Source organism: Canis aureus, chromosome 7, assembly GCF_053574225.1.
Source record: "Canis aureus isolate CA01 chromosome 7, VMU_Caureus_v.1.0, whole genome shotgun sequence".
Lineage (NCBI taxonomy): Eukaryota > Metazoa > Chordata > Mammalia > Carnivora > Canidae > Canis > Canis aureus.
Window position 1 is genome coordinate 7515861 of NC_135617.1, and position 22002 is coordinate 7537862.

A 22002-nucleotide genomic window follows, 5' to 3' on the forward strand; every position below is an offset into this window, starting at 1 on the left:
GGGTGGTTTTTCTAACTTAACATAATTATTTACATAATTGAATAATACTATTTCTGCTTAGCTTCCTTTACTAAGCTGCATGTTTCACTTTTTTTATACTTTTGTACCTTCTATAGCAGAAGGGAAAAGAAGAGAGAATTTCTGAGAAATTACTATGTGACTAAATATTTTGGGTTCAAGTCAGTTTTTTGTGTTTTTCAGTTAGAAGTTATTTAAGTCTCACATGAAAAATGATTGCCTGATAGTTGAACAAAATTTTCCAGGTAGATCATTTGTTCTGAGTGACAGAAAAATTAACCTATAATGTGAATTTTTCTTAAAGGTTATTTGATTAGGTAGTCTTTTATGTTCCAGTAAAATTTTAGCATAATAATAATGGTTAGTATAGTATTAACTGGTTTCGCCTTCACTGTGAAAAATGCTTTACCTTAACACCCTATTTATTTATTTTTTTGACAGAGCAAATTCGATTAAAGAATATCAGAAAAGTATATGGAAGATGTATGTGGTATCGTTTACGGTTATTAAAACCCCAGCCAAATATAATTCCTACAGTAAAGTAAGTAATTGGTTTCAGTAAAAAAGTACTTAGTGCTTATTCTTTGCTAGGTAACAAAAATATGCATATAAAGATGAATAAAACATATGTTTAAAGAAATTGTAGTCTTAGTAGGGATAAAATGTGAATTTGGGAGTTTATAAACAGTGATTTAGAAGTTCAGAGGAGAGAGAATGTACTTCTGACGTGGGAGGAAAGGAGAAGGGGAAGTCAAATCTTGAAGGAAGAACTTGTGCATCTTGTCAGGATTAGAATTCTGCCTTAGACTATGGGGAAATGTTTAAAAGATTATGAAAATGAAAAGTAGGGAGGTGACAAATTCAAGTTTGCATTTCATAGTGATAATTAAAGTTTATTGAGTACATACTATGTGCCAGATGCTGTGCTTAGGGGCTTATATGTTGTTATCTCATAACTTTATTATTATCTCAAAGTAGATATTTTTGCTATTTTTTTTTTTTCAAATAAAAAAAATTAAGAGTAAGATGAAGTAACTTGACTGTGGTCCTGAAGTTGGAAGTGTTCGAGTGGGGACCTAGTCGCCCTTTATTTTGGCAGGCCAATCTGATTAAACAAATCATCAGCCTGTTAAATTAGAGTAGGCCTGTTTGATTTTGTGAGGTTCTGGGGTAAGCTTTAGAGCCTAGGCTTTGGGCCTTCACCCCAAGTCATCAATTTTGAGATAATAGATTAATCTGATAGGTAAAAAAGTTGCCATTGGAGGATTGTATCTTGTGAATTACTTATATCTATCTATCCAGTAGATAAGAGCAAAGGAAATTAGCAAAAGTAGAACCATTTATTTTTTAATTTTGGTTTAAATGATGATGATAGTTTTCAGCATATCTGTGTAACTTCAAGGAGTTTAAATAGTTTTTCTTTGTAAGGTTTTACTTTGCCTGGTTTAGTTTCTTTGCAAAGGGAGGGAACTATTAGCTTTCACGTTAAGAGTTCTTCATTGATGTGAAACTAAAAGGCAGAATTAGTGTTTACAGGAGTAGTTTTATGTTCACAGTTTATTCTTTGCTTTTGCTTTTCATTTTATTTTATTTTTTTATTTTTTTGCTTTTCATTTTAAATTATAACTTTTATGAGGTAGCAAGACAAATATTTTTGGCCTCCCAATCTCTTCCTTTTTGAGTTTTGGTCAGTAATTTGTGGGTATGCGAACCTCAGTTTTCAAGGAAAAAACCCAACTCTGTGAAGATCTCTTCAGTGATTAGTAAACTCATTTACTTAAATGGAAGCACAGAGTAAGGGATGTTTATAAATAAGGAAGAATTAAGTGGATAACTAGGAATAATTTAGATAAGATAAACATCAAAACCTTTGTGCTACTTAATTAACCTTAAAGCATTGTTTTGTAATTAAGCAGTCATTATGTAATGCTTTAATTTCTGGAAGTTGCTTCCAAAATGACCTTTAATATATGCCTAGAATAAAAACACAAGACTTCACAAGTTGATCACTGATGCTGTATGTAGGGAAAAATGCTTATCTTTTCACAGGACCTAAATATGTTTTTAAAAAATTGAGTATAAATCATGATGATGAAATCCATTATGTTTTCACCTTTGCTTTGACTTTCAGGAAATTAAAGCATAGTTGTACTGGTTGTTACAGTTGTCATCAGTCTCCAGGGTTCTCTTACGAACTTCTTTCTTCATTCTTGGGCTCAGGGAGCCAGGTGCAACATGTAAAGTCTCTATCATGGGGTATAACATATCCTAGGTGTTTTGATTCCTCTTCTACTCATGATTGCTTTTAAATCTTGTTTTAGTGATTTTCAATTTTACTTTTATCTTTGTTTTCTGAGCTTTTATAGCCTTTTGGGGCATGGGCAAAACAAAATGTGGAATTGTTAACTTGTAGATTTATTTATGATAGTCACAGAGAGAGAGAGAGAGAGGCAGAGACACAGGCAGAGGGAGAAGCAGTCTCCATGCACCGGGAGCCCGACGTGGGATTCAATCCCGGGTCTCCAGGATAGCGCCCTGGGCCAAAGGCAGGCGCCAAACCACTGCGCCACCCAGGGATCCCTAGATTTTCAAGTGTTCTGTAGCATATCAAGGGTATATATAGCAAGCTTTGGGTTTGAATTAAAAATTACTATGTAAATTATTTTCATTATTCAATAAGTAGTTCTTGTGTGCCTGTTATTTATGTGTCAGGTATTATATCAGGAACTGATACATTGTAATTAACAAATAGATGTGGTTCAGCAACTTGACAGTTGTGGGAGAAAGGGGTGGAGTAAACAAGTAGTGATAATAGAGTTTAGTAAGGGCTGTGAGGGGGGTGCTATGATAGAGCAGAGGAAGGGTGCTAAACTCTGGCCTGAGATTCAGGGCTTCCCACTCAGGGTTGAAATTTGGGTAAGAAATACTAAGAACAGCTAAGAGGAATTATTTACTATCTGTGAGGTGCCTTCTAGGTGCTTCCCATACCTTTATCTCATTTAATTCTCAAACCCACTCTAAAAATTGGAAACTGAGTCGTTAAGGACAAAGCAACATTCCAAGAAAGTGTTGTGAAGCTGGGATTTGACCTCAAGTAGTTTTGTTCCAGAGCCTGTGTTAATTACCTTTCCCTAGATAGCTAGGTAAAAGTGGGAGTTTTCCAGGTAGGGCATCCTTTTCCTCTTTGGGGATGTAGGTAGTGTGTGGAAAGCAGTTTGCAGTATTAGGTACTTAATTAGGATTAGAACATTATTTTGGTCAGATGGAAAGAAATTTACATCTGAATGCCACTTGTGTATAAGCTACTCTGGGGTTAGTCAAAGCTCCTAAGATCCTGTCCAAGTGCTCAAGGAGCTTGCAGTGAATTAGAGGAGAAAGATCGTGGTTTTTGCTTCTTTGTGATTGTAACCCTGGTTTACCCATTGATCACCTTGACAAGGGTAAGGATTGCTTTGAAGTGAGTCTTGAAGGATGAATAGAGCTTAGATAGGCAGATCTGGGGAATGGGAATTCTAGGTAGAAAGATTCAAGAGCAAAAGCATGATGGTGGGAACTTGGGAGATGGGGATTTTTTTTTAAATGGATGATAAAGGTCAGTAGTTGAGTTGGAACTTGATCCGTGAAGCTCATTCCAAATAAACATATATAAGGTAGGTTTCTACCAAATTAGCTTAATTAAACGTGGAACATTTTCTATCTTTGAAAATAGGTCACTCTGATTTTCTTTGGTTAGGCATTGTGTGATTCATTTTATGCGTTTAGCAGTTCCTGTTTAGCATAACAAATTGTGATATAGAGAGTATAAAAAATAAAAATTACTCAATTCCATCATTTAAAGATAGCCACTATTAAGATGATTTATCTTCTATATTTTTCTATATTTTTTTCTATATATTTCTATATTTTTAATAAACTTTTATTTTTTAAAAATAGCATTATATTATACGTATACCTTTGAAAGCTGTTTTTCTTGTTTTAACAATACAAGGTAGATAGTCTTCCACAGCAAATACTGTTTTTATTGGCTAGATGGCATTTTACGTCATTAATATACCATTAATTTATTTGTCTACTACTCTGTTGATGGACATCTCTAATATACCATTAATTTATTTGTCTACTACTATGTTGATGGACATCTCTGTGTGTGTTTTCTGTTATTTGTATCTGTAATCAGCTTTTTATATTTTATATGCTTTTTAAATTTTACTTTTTATTATTTTTAAAAATATTTAAATACAGTTTGCCAACATATAGTATGACACCCAGTGCTCATCTCAAGAGCCCTCCTTATATTTTATAAGCTTAATTCTAGTTTATTTCTAAGTTTCTTGAAATGGATAGTTAAAAGGGTGTGTACTTCTGCAGGGTTTTTGATACTTTATTGCCAGATCATCCTTCAGAGTGTAGTTTCTTTTTTCTTTAGCCTCTCCAACACTGGTAATATCAGTCTTTTAAATATTTTTACTAAACAACATATGGGAGAGAAATTGTCTTTTTTTTTTTCAAACTATATATTCCTTTATATCCCATTTTTATCCTATTATGTACATCTTCTTATATCTGTATTGGCTAGTTATTTGGCTGTGTATTGGTTTGTTTTGTCTCCTATAAATGGTTTGTTTAATTAGTTCCATATAAATGGACATTTAATTTGTTTCCAAAGTTTAATTGTTATAAACAAGACTATTCATTCATCATTGCACAATTGACCCATTATTTTTTGCAGTTTATCTTACTAAAAGTCTAATTGCTAGGTTAAGAGCAGCTCTTTTTTTTTTTACATTAAATGGTTTATTAAATACTTAGTATTAATATGTTTTGATCAAATTAAAACCATTAGTTAATAAGTTGCATTAAGTTCTATACATAAAATTCTGTAAATAGTTATTGAGGGAATATTACATGTAATCTAGATGCACACTATAGATTCTAGGGAATTCAAAGGTAAAAAGGGCACTGTTCAAGAAATTGTAGAATGGAGTCAGTATCAATGATGTAAAACACTTTAGATTGTTTTATTGTCTTGATCTGCCATAATGTCTGCATAGACTCTTAAAGGAATACTACATACATGTATTTATTTATATTTCACTTATGTTTTTCCTAAACAGGAAAATAGTTCTGCTTGCAGGATGGGCATTGTTCTTATTTCTTGCATACAAAGTTTCCAAAACAGACCGAGAATACCAAGAATACAATCCTTATGAAGTATTAAATTTGGATCCTGTAAGTAGTATTTTTACATAATGTGCAGTAGTTTATTGACTGTATGAAGACACTATAAGTCCATATCCTAAATAATTGGGTTGTGCCTAAAGAAATCAGACTTTGGGTATGTATCTTATCCATTATTATTCTAATATATGCATGTTTTTTAAGCTATAGATGTTAATTTCCATCCTTGTAAGGCTTACTTTGAAATTGCGAAATATAAGAATATTTGAAGATGAGATAAGAAAGTAATATATTTTTTATTTTATTTATTTTTAGGAAGTATGTATTTTAAAGATTTTTATAAGATTGGTTTAATGCAAAGTTAAAACCAGGAGGATCATGTATGTTGGGTGGTAAAAATCTCATGATCCTGTGTTAATTAACACTAAAGCAGTGTGTTAAGTCTTTATGTCTTATAAAGAACTTCATTGTTTCATTGTTAATGGAAATTCAGATTAACTTTGGATAGACTCCTTAGGTGATCTCTTAATTGAACTTGATTGATGCATCTCAGTAGAAAATTTGTCTTTTAGATATATCAGTGGAAAGTTAGAATTGAAATGAATGCTAGAGATCATCTAGCTTTTTTTTGCCAATGGAGAAAACAAGGCCTGGAAAATTTTTGTCTTGTCTAGAGTCCCATAACTTCTTATTAGCCAAGCTGAATCTAGTGTTCTTTCCATTTTTTTTCCCGAACCACTTTGTTTACTTCTAGTATTTGCTCAGTAGGTGGCTTTATCCAGATATTAATATAATACAAATACAAACCATGTTTTCTAGTTTTATGTTTTGTAGAAGCAAAATTTGCATATCTGATTTTTCTTATTGTGATGGTGATAGTCATCAAAGTTTTTTTTTTTTTTTTTCCAAAGAGTTTTTTTAAGATTAAAATATTTAGGGACAATTTAATGCCATAAAAATATGAAAAATTTATTGATAGAAATTGAGTCTAATTAGGAAAAGCTAAGATAAACTTATGTGTTTAAAATTAAAATACTGATAAACAAATGAAACCAGATGTTCTTCAGATTATTTCTTAGAAAGGAAGTTAACCTTTGATTTGAGAGTTTCTTCAGACTTAATTTACTGTGATAATTCTTTGATATTTAAATGTTACTATCCTTTTATTTTATTTTATTTTATTTTATTTTATTTTATTTTATTTTATTTCAGTATGGCATTGTGTGGTTTTCATTCTTAAATTATTGGTGCCTACTGAATCACATGACTCCTAGTAGGTGCTCAATAAAATAAATATATTGGACAAAATAAGTATATTTTTATTTAAAAGATACATGGGCTGAAATTTATGGGACAAACATACAGGATGAAAGCATTTTTCTCTTTTTGAAAATATTGAGTAGTTTTTTTTTTTTTTTTAAGATTTTGTTTATTTATTCATGAGAGAGACACGGAGAGAGAGGCAGACACAGGCAGAGGGAGAAGTAGGCTCCATGCAGAGCCCAATGTGGGACTGGATCCCAAGACTCTGAGATCATGCCCTGAGCCAAAGGCAGATGCTCAAGCACTGAGCCACCCAGGCATCTCATGAATAGTTTATATTTAAAGTTCAAAATGGGATGAATTATGGTTTTACAGCATTGCGCATATTTTTATTAAAACAAAGCTTTCCTTTTAGGGGGCAACAGTAGCAGAAATTAAGAAACAATATCGTTTGCTGTCACTTAAATATCATCCAGATAAAGGAGGTGATGAAGTTATGTTCATGAGGATAGCAAAAGCTTATGCAGCGTAAGTATCATAGAACCCATTACACATTTTTAGGAGTGGTAAAGATAGTTTTTTATTTGAATGAAACAGTTGTTATACACTTTTAAATGCTGACCTCATGTGTTGAGTCTATTACTTATGGAACTACCTTGGCAACCCTAAAGTGCTAATTTAACTAAACTTGAATTTTAAGTAACTTAGAGCAGAGTAGTACTTTTGCCCATGAAGTTTGTTAAATTAAGTAGTAGGTAATACATTAATGGAGTTATTTTCCAAGCATGCTGATTAGAAGAGGATACACTTAACACCTTGTTTTCATTTCTAGGCTTTTATTAGGCTAGATCTACTTCTCTTGTTTTGGCAATGTAGCTTGTCTCATTAAGCTATCTAAAGACTAATTTAATTTTGGAGAAACAGGATAGAGTATATAAAATTGGAAGTAATTTTTCCTTCTTGAGTGTTAATATTACAAGAGATAAAAGTTAGCTGGATTCTTCAGGACTGATAGGCATATCCCCATATAGCTCTTATGTTTTAAATTAAAGAGTAAAATACAGACAAGATGTCTGTTTTTAGGACTCCGTGATGTATAATTTTGTAAGCTAGTTTTAAAAATGGAAGTAAATGATAGGATACTCAGGTATAATAGCAAACTGTGAAAGTGGTGTATGAATTACAGAAGTTTGGGAAATACTCATTTTGTGCTTAATAAAAGTATATATTGACTGTGCCTCCTCTCCCTTCTTTTTTTGAGTCGCTTGTTATGTATGTGAATAGGATTCTGCGATAAAGCAGTGCCTTCAGGAGCTTCCTGAAGTGTGTACTACGTTTTCTTTTCTGTATAGCAGATATCCTCCAGATTGCTGTCTTTCAGTTGATGTCTCCTCTCTTTTTCATTGTGTCTCCTCCAAGCATTTATTCTCATTGCCCAAGTGTTTCAGTGCCTTAATTGCTGTCTTCAGGTAATTTAAAAAGAACTGAAGATACTCAGGAAAATCAGATAGCTAAGACTATTTAATTAGTAATTTTAATTTTAGTGCCTTTGGTACAGTTATTTTTTTCCTCCTCAGTTTTCAAGTATTGTAACATTTTTAAGTTGATGATTTTGTTCTCAGGTTACTGGAAATCTGACTCTTTATGATGTATGGTCACTATTCTAAAAAGTACAGAAGAATAATATCTGGCCTTTGGTTTTAACTCAGTTACATGATCAAGCTGTAGAATATTTTATAAGTAAAATGTCTTAAATAGTTGATGGTCCATTAGGCAAATGAAGAAATAAAATGACTGTGGGACCCAGAACTTCAAGATCTTATAACTTGTGGAAGTATAAATGAGTTAGATAAAGGTACATTTTACTAAATATAAGTTCTGAGTGATTGAAGTCCCCATTTTATGCATAGCTCTAACAGCCTAAGTATAACTCAAGCAGCTTTTGAAATGCATTTATAGGCTTTGAACTGAATTCTAAAATTTTTTATTTTTTATTATTTTTTAAAGGTTTTATTTATTTATTCATGAGAGACACAGAAAGAGAGAGGCAGAGACACAGGCAGAGGGAAAAGCAGGCTCCATGCAGGGAGCCTGATGTTGGACTCGATTCCGGGACTCGAGGATCATGCCCTGGGCCAAAGGCAGGCACTAAACCACTGAGCCACCCAGGGATCCCTGAATTCTAAAATTTTTTAGAATTTGCTTTGGCTGTTCAGGATAGTTTTCCCTTATTTGTCCATTATAATAATAAGCTGGGTCATTCCTATTTCTTCATACCAGTTTCTAGCTTAAAGGAAAGAAGTCTGGTTATTTTAGAGGAGTTAGACCAGCAATTGAATTTTCTGGTTCATAGTTTCTGGCTTCTCTTTTGGATGTAGTTGGGATTTGGCTTTCATGTGTAAAACCTATGTTTAACCTACTTTATAACAAGTGAACACCGTAGATGTTACTTTAAAGCTACTTTTTTTTTTTTTTTTTTAAATAAAAAGCCTGTGTTTTCATGTATTCCTATACATAAATATGTAACTTAGCTTTATATAGTCAACTCAGGGTCAGTCACCTATAATTTAATGAATTATTATCTAGGTTATGATATAAAATCTGGGGCCCCTGAAACTGTACACAGAATTTATGTGTATTTGTAACTGTGCATTTTTCCAGGGCAGAAGGGTTACAGATTTTATTGGATTTGTAATAGGATCTATGACACAACCTCCCACTTGCAAAGTTAAGGGATATAATCATGTTTAGGAAACTTTATACTCATTGAATTTTTAAAAATTATGTTAATATCATTGGTCTTTTTAAGCTTATATATATATATATATAAGCTTATATATGAATTATACCAAAATTACATAACTTTTAAGTACTTTAAGTCTTAGTAATGGTATTATACTGAAGCACTAATAAGTAGCCAAAATTATTTGTTTTCTTACACTTTTAAAAAGTTGATAAAATTCCTTTAATTTGAGTATGGAGCATGGTGCCTGTCACACACCATTTGTACAAGTCAGCTTAATGAATTAATGGAATGGTAATCAGCTGTGTTTGCAGTTTGAAAAAATCGAGTGCTTCTATGATGTGAGCTATGCTTTATTTTGCAAAATCTGAGGGCATTGTATAGAGAACAGAACAGTTTATTATGCTGCCATCATCAGGAAGGTAGAGCAGACAGATAATTACTTTTGGGAAAAGAATCTGATTAGAAGACAGAATATTGAGAAAAATAGTAGCTAAAGCCCTGGGTGGGTGGACAGTTGTACTGGGAAACCAGAGAAAAATATTTTGAGAACTGTCCCTCCCTTAGTTAAAAAAGAGCCACCATAAATACCCCTCTTTATGAGCTTGCAGTCTCTTCGACAGTGCTTTTTGTTGGCTTCTGTATTTTACTGTGGACTTAGGTCAAGTAGTGTAAGTGGAGTTACAAAGGGACTGAAGATGTCAATGTACTTGTTTTTTTTAAATGACCAAATTGATAAATCTAAAAATATTTTCAATCCTTGATGAACATAGGTAAAGAAATCCTCAACAAAATACTACCAAGTTGCATTCAACAATACACTGAAAGGATCATTCACCACAATCAAGTAGGATTTATTCTGGGGATGCAAGGGTGGCTCCGTATTTGCAAAAATCAACCAGTGTGCTACACTGCATTAACAGAGCAAAAAAATAAAAATCACATAATCATCTCAATAGATTAAGGAAAAGCATTTCACAGAATTCAACATCTGTTTATGATAAAACTCTCAAAAGTGGATTTAGAAGGGAACATGCCTCAACGTAATAAAGGCCATATATGAAAAACCCACAGCTAACATCATACTCAGTGGTGAAAAACTGAGCAAATTAAGACAAGGATGTCTACTCTCACCACTTTTATCCAACCTAGCATTGGAAGTACTAGCTGTAGCAGTCAGACAAGAAAAAAAAAAAAAAAAAAGAAAGAGACATCAGTATTGGTAAGGAAGAAGTTAAACTATAATCATTTGCAGATGGCATGATACTATACATAGAAAACCCTAAAGACTGCCAAAAAAACTTTTAAAAATAATAAGTGAATTCAGTAAAGTTGTAGGGTACAAAGTTAATACCTAGAAATTGGTTGCATTTTTACACACTAATAATGAACTAGAGAATTTAAGAAAAACAATTTCGTTTACAATTGCATCAAAAAGAATAAAATAAAATAATTAAAAATTAAAAATAAATAAAAATAATAAAAAAATAAAAAATAAAAAAATTTAAAAAAATAAAAAAAAAAATAAAATACCTAGAAATAATCTTAAGATGAAAGACCCATACTCTGAAAACTAAAACAATGGTGGAAGAAATTAAAAATATGACACAAACATGGAAAAATATTCTATGCTCATGGATTGAAGAGTTAAATTTTTTAAATGTCTGTATTACCCAGAGCAATCTACAGGTTCCATATAATCCCTATCAAAATACCAACAGCATTTTTCACAGAACTAGAATAATTTTAAAATTTATATGGAATCACTTGTGGTTCCCCAATCAAGAGATTCTGAATAGCCAAAACAGTCTTGAGGCTGAAGAACAAAGCTGGAAGTATAACAATTCCATATTTCAAGATATGCTATAAGGTTATAGTAACTAAACTATATAGTATTGGCACTAAAATAGACACACAGATCAATGGAACAGAATAGAGAGTCTGGAAATAAACCTGGATTTATATGGTCAATTAATCCATGACATAGGAGGCAAGATATGCAATGGAGAAAGTCAGTGTCTTCAAAAATGGTGCTGGGAAAACTGGAAAAGAATTCTTATATGCAAAAGAATGGAATTGGACCACTTTTATATATAAAAATAAACTCAAAATAGATTAAAGACTTAAGAAGACCAGAAACCATAAAACACTCAGAAGAACTTAGGCAGTAATTTCTTTGAGATCTGCCATAGCAGCATTTTTCTAGATAAAAATTGTAAGACAGGGGTGCCTGGCTGGCTCAGTCAGAAGAGCATGTCATGTGACTCTTGATCTCAGGGTCATAAGTTGAAGCGCCACATTGGGCATGGAGCCTACTTAAAAAGATTTAAAAAAAGATTGTAAGGCAAGGGAAACAAAAGCAAAAATGAACTATTGGGACTACACCAAAATAAAAAGCTTTTGCAGGGGTCCCTGGGTGGCTAGGTGATTGAGCATCTGCCTTTGGCTGAGATCGTGATCCCAGGGTCCTGGGATTGAGTCCCGCATGGGGCTCCCTGCATGGAGCTTGCTTCTCCCTCTGCCTGTGTCTCTGCCTCTCTCTCTCTCTGTGTCTCTCTTGAATGAATAAATAAAATATTAAAAAAAAAAAAACTTTTGCACAGTGGAGGAAACCAATAAAACAAAAACTACTTACTGAATGGGAGAAAATATTTGCAAATGATACATTCAGCAAGAGGTTAATTTCCTAAATATATAAAGAACTTAAGCAAAGCAACATCAAAAAACCAACAATACAATTAAAAAATGGGCAGAGAACCTTTTTTTTTTTTTTTTAAATGGGCAGAGAACCTTAATAGACATTTTTCCAAAGAAGACATATAGGTAGATGATCAACAGACACATGAAAAGATGCTCAGCACTAATGATCAGAAAAATACAAATCAAAACCACAGTGAGTTATCACCCTGCACCTGTCAAAATGGCTACAATCAAAAAGAAAAATAAGCGTTGGCAAGGAGGTAGTCTGTGCACTGTTGGTAGAAATGTAAATTTGTACAGCCACTGTGGAAAACAGTAGGGAGGTTTCTCAGAAAATTAAATACGTAAATACACTATGATTTAGTAATTCTGCTACTGGATTTTTCCCAAAGAAAGCAGAAACATTCGTTCAAAAAGCCACATGCACCCCTATATTTATTGTAGTATTATTTACAATAGGCAAGTAATGGAAGCAACCCAAGCATCCACTGATAGATGAATGGATAAGGAAGATGGTGGTATACACACCCACGAACACGCACAGGACTCTTACCTAGCCATAAAAAAGGATGTGATCTTACTATTTGATATGATCTTACTATATGATAACATGAGTGGACCTAGAAGTATTATGCTAAGTGAAATAAGGTAGAGCAAATAAGGGTATTATGCTAAGTGAAATAAGGCAGGGAATAAGAGATAAATAGCATAGGGAATATAGTGAATGGTATTATGATAGCATTGTAGAGTGACAGATGATAGCTACACTTGTGGTAAGCACAGCATAATTATAAACTTGTCAATCACTATTTGTACACCTGAAACTAATACTGTGTTTAACTATACTTCAATTAAAAAAAATTAGGGGGCTAGCTCAGTCAGTAGAGTGTGTGACTCTTTATCTCAGGGTTGTGAGTGCAAGCCCCACATTGGGTGTAGAGCTTGCTTAAAAATAATAATAGAAATTATGGTTTAGATGAAAAAAATTAAAATCATTGAAAAATTTTACAATTTTTTAAGGTACTTCTGCATTTTCCCTCAATGTGGAGCTTTGTTGAATGAAAACCACATTGTATCCTCTGTGTGTATGTTCTGGGAAATAGAAATATTAAAACTAAATTTGGACATAAACATAATCTTTTGCCACTTGGTCTTCAAAAATGCCTTTTTAATGATATTACTGGTCATTTTGTGTGTGTCTGCATTGTCTCCTTAAGAACATTGTAAAATTTTTGAAGGATTTGAAATTTTCTTTAAGTGGTTTTTTTTTTTTTTTTGACATCTATTTTGGGACCTGGAATAAAAAAACACTCTCATTCTGTGCTTTGAGCCATTGCCCAGGTCAAAGGTTATATTTCCTTTTAAGTTTTTTAAAAAAGATCACTGTTATTTTTATATTGCTGGATTAGGAAGCTGTTGGTTTAAAAAGTATTTACCTAGTCCTTCTGGCAGTTGTTTTAGGAGAAAATTGTGACCTCAGCACAATGCAAATAACTTTTACTATAGCAATGGAATTTTACAGGTGGTTTCTTTTTTTCTTTTTTTGAGAATGTGGTACCAGTTTTGGAAGGAATATTATTATTTGTATTAAATTTATAAATAGTATATATTATTAAAGTATAAACAATGCTCATTGAAGAAATTTTGGAAAATATATAAGAATATAAGAGAAAAGTCACCTATAATCCTTACTGTCTTCTCATAAAAATGTAGTTACCTTTAATGTTTTACATTCCAGCTTGAACTGGCAAAACTTGAGAACCCATGGGCCAACCAGGAATTTTTGTAAAGGCTCAGTAGTTCTCATTTGCTTTAATGTAGAACTCCTTGCTTTCCTCTCTCTCTTGTTTTCTGATTTCAGAGGCTTTTCTTGATTTTTCTGAAATTAATATCTTTAAGAAATGAATTGGTTAGTTAATAGAGTTTGTATGTATGAGTATTTACTTTTCATATGTGGCTTTCTAATTTCACAATTTTGTTTCTTTTGATGCTAGTTTAACTGATGAAGAGTCCCGGAAAAATTGGGAAGAGTTTGGAAATCCAGACGGCCCTCAAGGTGTGATAAATGATAATTAAAAATTACTGGTGTTATATACACACATTTTTATATGTAATGAAAATATTAATAGATTGAAAAGAATTCTTGATTTTCTTAGTTTGTGAATCGGAAAATTATAACCTCAAAGAATTAAATAGATACGTAAATTGAGTCCTCTTTAGCTAATTTTTACTTTTTCTTTCTAGCAACAAGTTTGAAAGATAGAACTTAGATTGGTTTGATGAGAAGAGTAATCACTAATTATTCATCATTTCCAGCTAGCAGTTGATAAAAGTTGGATAAAAACAATTGTTGAAACAAAAAATCTGTTGTTCTTTACTGACTTTAAACGTTTTCTTATGTATTCATAGAGTTTACTCAGGATATATTAAAGAATTTAGATTTAATTATTAATGTTTTAAAGATTTATTATTTGAAAGAATGTGAGCAGGGGGAAGAGGCAGAGGGAAAGGGAGAGAGAGAATATCCAGCAGACTCCCCACTGAGTGTGGAGCTGACGGTGGGGCTCGACTCTGACTCCAAAATCATGACCTGAGCTGAAGTCAAGAGTCAGACGCTCAACCAATTGAACTATGAAGGCGCCCCAAAAGAATTTAGATTTAAATAAGAAGGAATTTATGTACTTTGGTTGAGCTCCCCCCCTCTTCCTGAAAAATCCATGAACTTTTATGTGTTGGGAGCACAGTCTTTCTTGGGACACCTGGGTGGCTCAGTGGTTTAGCGCCTGCCTTTGGCCCAGGGTGCGATCCTGGAGCCCCGGGATCGAGTCCCACATCAGGCTCCAGGCATGGAGCCTGCTTCTCCCTCTGCCTGTGTCTCTGCCTCTCTCTCTCTCTCTCTCTCTGTATGTCTATCATAAATAAATAAACAAACAAATAAATCTTAAAAAAAATACAGTCTTTCTCAAAGCTTTTTTTGAGGAAGGGGGATAGTTTGGGAGGCAGAATTTGGGGATATAACTAATAAAACTGGAAGTGGAGGAGATTCTTCAGAAATACTCTTTCTATTTTAGCCACAAGCTTTGGAATTGCCTTGCCAGCTTGGATAGTTGACCAGAAAAACTCAATTTTGGTGAGTGCATGTAAATAAGACACATTATAATAAAGAGAGCTGTAACAAAATACTGCTATGTTGTTTTTAATGTAACTGTGTATTGTCAAAACTATTTTTACATAATAGAGAAGATAATTGGTTCTCGTGATTAGATTGCTGTTTGGGCAGTAAATGTAGTTTTAAAACTTTGAAGTTGTGATTTCTTTTGGAGGCAGTTTCAGGTTGGGTCTTATCCTTGGTTTGGAGAACTACGGTTTTTATATGGTATCCTAAGTAGTACTCAGAATTTAAATTATCCTTCATTTCACGTTTATCCAAGCTCAATTAATGTTAATATATGCTTAATGATATATATATATTCCATATGGTACTTAGGAAATCAGTAGGATATTAGACTTTTTTTTTTTGAAGATTTTGTTTATATATATATTCCATATGGTACTTAGGAAGTCAGTAGGATATTAGACTTTTTTTTTTTTTTTTTTTTTGAAGATTTTGTTTACCTGACAGAGTGAGTGAATGGGGAGGGGCACAGGGGGAGGGAGAAAGAATCTGAAACAGACTCCTCACTGAGTGTGGAGCCTAGTGTGGGGCTTGATCCCATGACTGTGAGATCACAACCTGAGTCAGAACCAAGAGTCAGAGGCTCAACCAACTGAGCCATTGAGGCTCCCCAGATATCAGACTTTTAATCAGTGATAGATGCTGCAACTCTAAAACATCAGAAATTATCTTAACCTATTGTTCAGGAATAGATGTTTCCCTATTTCACATTTCTTAAAAATGATTAGGAGCTGCCTTTGAAGCAATAAAAAACAAAATTCATATAATCTGAAATTTTTGAAAATGAGGGTTTAATGTTCTAGTGGATGACCATTTGTTATTTTCAGGGATATATGGTTTCTGTATATAAGAATGTGTGTCACACTTAGGATTACTTTGGGAATACTGGAGAAGAGAAAGATAGTTAGCTATCAGATTTGGGATTAAGTAGTAGCAGAAAAATCTAAGACCAATAGACAGAAATTACTTGTAAACAGAACATTAGGAAATTGCTCCTTGATAAAGAACCAGGGTTCTAGTATTTATTTCCAAGACACTAACTACTTGCTAAAGTGTGCATCTATAAGTACCTGACTGGAAGGAAAATATAATTTATTTATTTTTTATTTATTTATTTTTTTTGAAAATATAATTTATAAAGCTGTTTTGCTGGTGTTATCTACAGAGGAGATTAAAAGATAATTTATTATAGTGGATAAGAGTATAAGTTTTTAGATTTGAAGTGCCTGGATTCCAATCCTCGCTCCACCACTTACTAGCTTTGTGACCTAGGACAAGTCATGTTACCTATGTGTGTGCTGCAGGTTCTCTATTTGCAAAAGGAAAATAATAATGATGTCTTTCTCCTAAAGTTTGAAAATAAGGATTAAATCAAATAATACATGAGGAATGCTTTTGATAGTGCCTCCGCCATGTAAGCCTAAAAATAAGTGTTCTTAGATGTTATAATTTATCTGTGAAAACCATAATTATTTCCTTTTCAATTCTAGGTTTTACTTGTATATGGATTGGCATTCATGGTTATCCTTCCAGTTGTTGTAGTAAGTTCTAATTCTTTTTATTAACAATGTTTGGAAAGGGAATTGGTGGCATGCTTTGGAGTCTATAAGATTGTAATTTGTATTAGAGTATAATCAATTGATCCTTGAATTTTAAGAATCTTGTATTCAGCTGTACTTTAAAGGTCTTCTAAAAGTGATATCATCTGAGTATGTTAAAGTATATATAGCTCCTCCCAATAAAAGTTAAACACAACTGAAATATACAGATGTATTTAGAATTAAGAATGTCTTCCTTCCTACCTCTCTCAACTTCATTTCTTTGTTAGAGATAATCACAGCTAAATTTGGTGTTCTCCCTTCCAGATTTTTTTTTAAAAGATTTATTTGTTTATTTTGAGTGGGGGTGCAGAGGGAGAGGGAGTAAGAGAATCTCAAGCAGACTCCCTGCTGAGCACGGAGTCCAGTGCAGGGCTGAATCCCTTGGACCCTGAGATCACGACCTGATTTGAAATCAAGAGTTGGACACTTAACCAACTGAGCCACCCAGGTGCCCCTTTCAGATATTTTTCTTTGAATTTTGTATACATACACACTTAAAAAAAAATCATCTTACTGTATGTATTGTTCTGTGACTTCTTTTGCTTCCTATATTATAGCAATCTGATTTTTAAAAATAAGTGCAATAATACCTCAATATGGACATAACAAAGTTTATGATTTTGTGACTTTCTTTTCTTTTGTGACTGGTGGTTTTCTCTCAGGTCTTATAGTTCCTGAGTCTCATAGTAAACTAATAATTAAGTTGTCTTGCCTTCATCATAGGCTTGTTGTGTGAGGATACAGCTGTATGGAATCAAATGAATGAAAGTAGTATATTAACAGTAAAATTGCTCCTGACCTTATATAACAAATATTTATTGAATACAACCTGTGTGTCAGGAGCCAGCTTGTTGCTTTTAAAGCAGTGGGTTGTTTTGGTTTCTGTTTTGTCTTCAGTTTCTAGCTGAAACATAAATGTTTTAAAATATATATATTTTTTAAATAAATATATATATATATATATATATATATATATATATAGTGAGGTGTAGGTTGCTGTTTAGGTCTTGGGCAGTATAAATACTTGCTAAATAATTTGAAATATGTAACAAAACATTTGTGCTAAAGTTCAGGTATTGTTACTTGTTTTATGAACATTTAGAAAATTTGGCCAGAAACATATTCTGCATCAAACCTAATATTTATGGTGGTTTTGATACTTTATTTATTGTTCAATTTTATTTGCGTTTTAGGGCTCTTGGTGGTATCGCTCAATACGCTATAGTGGAGACCAGATTCTAATACGCACAACACAGATTTATACATATTTTGTTTATAAAACCCGAAATATGGATATGAAACGTAAGTAAATTTAAGTAGGCATGATATTAGATTATTTTCTGAGTCATTCTTTTTTTATATATATATTTTTTCTCCCTTAGTGTTTTCTTTTTTTTTTTTTTAATTTTATTTATTCATGAGACACACACACACACACACACACACACAGAGAGAGAGAGAGAGAGAGAGAGAGGCAGAGACACAGGCAGAGGGAGAAGCAGGCTCCATGCAGGGAGCCCAACGTGGGACTGGATCCTGGGTCTCCAGGATCAGGCCCTGGACTAAAGGCGGTGCTAAACTGCTGAGCCACCTAGGCTACCCTTTCTGAGTCATTCATGTGGGGTCGATATATATTCAACTGGAGACATTTCATTTCAGTGTTATACTCCATTTGTATAACTAAAGCTGAGGAAAATGCTAACACCCTTTATCACATTTATTTCTGTTATTCCCAATATATATATCTATATATAGATAGATAGATATCTGAGTAATTGGGAATAACAGAAATATATATATATATATATATATATATATATATTTTTTTTTTTTTTTTTTTTTTCCTAGAAATTTTAAGGCAAAGCTTCATATAAGTTAATTTTGTAATAATACTAGCTAACATTTCTTGAGTGTAGTGTGCCAGGAATTGCTAGGGATTATGTATGTGTTAATTCATTTAAGCTTTATTTTGCTCTTATAAGTAAGTTATTGTTTTTAAGCATATTTTATAGATAGGGAAACTGAGAAACTGAGCTTAAGGATACAGTAAGTGGTAGAGTTAGGATCGAACTCAAGCAGTCTGGTTCCCAGGCCCTAAAACGGTACATTATACTGTATTAATCTTAGTAAAAATAAGTAGAGATTTTGTGTGTTGAAAGAAAACTGCCAGAATATTTCATTCCCGGAGTCGTAATTCAGAATTACTTTATGGAAAAAGAAGCTCCATTTAAAGTATTTTCTTTGATTCCGTAAAGCTAACATTTATGCCTTTCAGAATCACTGCTCTGCAGAAATTATAGACATATCCTAGACAAACCCTGCTTCCCCTCCTTGGGGGAAAAAAAAGAAGATACAAGTTTTAAAAAGTTTTAAATTGTGCCTCATTGTCGAATACACTTTTGTTCCAAAACCAAAATGGACTTTTCTATAATTTGGATTTGCCAGTTTTATTAATTTTTGTTGTTAATGAGAAAGAGACTCTGAATCATGCGACTGTGTGAACAAATCTTTTATTTTTGAGGAATGAGCAGATCTTTTATTTCTGAGGTACAAGTGGTTGTTAACTCTCCCTCACGCACACATATCACTCTTATGTTGAATTGAAATATGAATACAGAAACCCTCTTATGAAAATGTCTCAAGTTTATGATGTGTTTTAATGTGTTTTTTGCATCAGTGATCTTGATTTCTGATTTATTTCTGAGAGTGACACTTAGCCTTACACAGTTCTATTAGAAAAGCATTGTTTAGCTTCTAGTAGGCTTGGTTTTACGTATCCTTGGTTACTTTAGTGTTGGCATCATTTATTATATAGTTGTCTTAGGAATAGGTGTTTCATGAAATATTTGAGGATAATGATGGTGTAGTAAGTTGCACATATTAATAACTGTGCTTACTGTGTGTCAGGCACATCTGTGAAAAAGTTGAGGTCCACAGAGAGGTGAAGGATATTGTCCTGGGTCATTTAATTAGTGAAAACTCTAGGGTCTATGCTCTTTTAATCTTTGTACTGTCCTGCTTTTTGCGAGTACATTGCATGTATCTTCTGGAAGGTGTGATTGATGAACTATAGTAGCAGTTGTTAAAGAGTTTGTATAGACTAATGAGGGTAATGCTAAATATATGTGGCTGCGAATCATGTGTATGTCAAAGAGCACTTCCCACAAACCCTCTGGGGTTCCATAATAAAAATTTGTCTAAACTACAGAGTATTTCAGTTTACTTAAGGTGCTGAGATGTCATGAAGTGAGGAACCCTAAAACTCTTTTTAACTCATTGTTTTTCAGCCCTGTTTAACTATGGAGTCCTGCTTTTTCCACATAATAGCTATATAGATCACATGGGATACTTAATAATTACCTATAGAAAGTTTCTGTGGAACACATGCTTAAGTACAGAAACAGATGCTATTTGAAGTGATTTTAATGCATCCAGTGCTTTGGGACCCTTAATTTGATGAATATGTTTATTTATAGGTAATTTTCTACATATTTAGAAAAGCAAAATGTTTCTTTTTCTTATGAGAGAAATGAGTACTTGTTAGTGGAGTTCAGATGATTTTTAACTTTGTGTGCAAGTGGAAAATTGCCTCAGTTTAGGATTAATGAAGTATTATAGGAGAGGAAATTAATAGGTTAACAATTTATTTACCTTCATATTATTTTTTTGTTTTCTTAGGTCTTATCATGGTTTTGGCTGGAGCCTCTGAATTTGATCCTCAGTATAACAAAGATGCCACAAGCAGACCAACAGATAATATTCTGATACCTCAGGTTAGACCTATCTCCCAGATTCCTTGATAGAAGCATATAGGTACTAAAGTTAATGCTTTTTTTAAGTACATATTTTTTATTATTTTATTTATTTTATTTCCTCTAGCTAATCAGAGAAATTGGCAGCATTAATTTAAAGAAGAATGAGCCTCCACTTACCTGTCCGTATAGCCTGAAAGCCAGAGTTCTTTTACTGTCTCATCTTGCTAGAATGAAGATTCCTGAGACCCTTGAAGAAGGTATGGTTCTAATATCTGCAGGGTTTTTTGGTTTTTGTTTTTTTAAAGATTTTATTTATTTATTTTAGAGACCACATGCGAGCTGAGGGGAAGGAGAGGGAAAGAATTTCAGGCAGACTCAGCTGATCATAAGCCTGAGGTGAGGCTCTATCTCATGACTCTGAGATCATGACCTGAGCTGAAACAAGGAGTCATATGCTTGACTAACTGAGCCACCCAGGCACCCCTCTGCAGGGTTTTAATGGTACAAAAGCAATGGGTTTAATTAGACCTCATGGTATAGTGTTTTTTGTCACTGTTCTTTTTTGCTCAACTAATTGCCCAAGGACCTTTTAAAAAGAAATTTTATGCTGCATAATTCACAAATATTTTGAAGATCTAAAAGTAATCGTATTTTGACAAATGTTAAAATTTAGTATTTCAAGGTGAGAGAATACTCTGAGAAATGTTTAGCTAGTTGCAGATATACAGTACTTTCCTAGTGACTTTTAAAAAGATTTTGTAAACTTTTCAGGGGAAGAAAAAATGGATTTCACAGCAGTTATCTCCGTGAACTCCACTACCTCCAGCAGGGGTTGCTGATGAAGGCTTTAATCTTTATTGCAAGCTTCCTAGTGCTTGAAGCCCCCTCTATATGTAAAAGAAAAGCAGTGTTTTGGGACAGTGGTGTTCCCAGGAATGTCATGAATTTGAGTGTCATCATTTCTTCTTTACTTGTATTATTTCATTTGAAGTTTTAAAAGAAAATTATTATCCCTAGGGAATAAATGTTCTTTCTGAATGAGCTCCTCCTCTTCGTTTTTAAAGCCAATAATATAACTAAATGCCTTTGAAAACAAGGCCAGTTGATGCTTAGTAATTGGTGATAAGATAAGATACTTGTGATGGAATGAAGGGTCACTATTTAGGCATTGTTATTGGAGTTGCAAATTAACTAGTAATTCTGATTTTCCTAATGCTCTGTACAGATATAAAGCCATCTCTATTTTTTACCAATTATCTAAGAAAAACAGGGAACAAATTTTTTTTAGGCTGGGTACCAGCTCCAGTCGATGATCTTAATAGCCATTATATGCAGTAAAAATGAATCTGTCTCCCTCTTCCTTCCCCTTTTCCTCCTCCCCCCCTTCTCTTTTTGCATTGAGTTAACATTTATTCCCAATCTTAGTCTTTGAACTTATTCATAGTTACAGAAATTTATGTGCAAAAGAAGATTCTTAAGGTTTTTAAGTATAATAAGATTAGGATTAAGTTTTGAGACTGTTTCTTCTGAAACAATTTATGAAGCACACCACCGTTATATTAAAAATTT

At 33.0% G+C, this 22002-nt stretch overlaps 1 protein-coding gene across 2 annotated transcripts in view; it reads left to right on the forward strand.

Annotated features, from left to right (window-relative positions):
* The window catches only part of SEC63 (SEC63 protein translocation regulator), a 74085-nt gene that overhangs the window by 16148 nt on the left and 35935 nt on the right, over positions 1–22002 (forward strand). The window contains exons 2-10 of one of the 2 annotated variants that reach the window (XM_077902870.1): positions 460–559; positions 5133–5247; positions 6875–6987; positions 13897–13958; positions 14974–15032; positions 16568–16618; positions 17872–17980; positions 20357–20451; positions 20558–20690. In XM_077902870.1, coding sequence (XP_077758996.1) covers positions 460–559; positions 5133–5247; positions 6875–6987; positions 13897–13958; positions 14974–15032; positions 16568–16618; positions 17872–17980; positions 20357–20451; positions 20558–20690 — 837 coding nt within the window. The remainder of the gene's footprint in view (positions 1–459; positions 560–5132; positions 5248–6874; positions 6988–13896; positions 13959–14973; positions 15033–16567; positions 16619–17871; positions 17981–20356; positions 20452–20557; positions 20691–22002) is intronic. The other variant, XM_077902871.1, reaches the window with a different exon arrangement.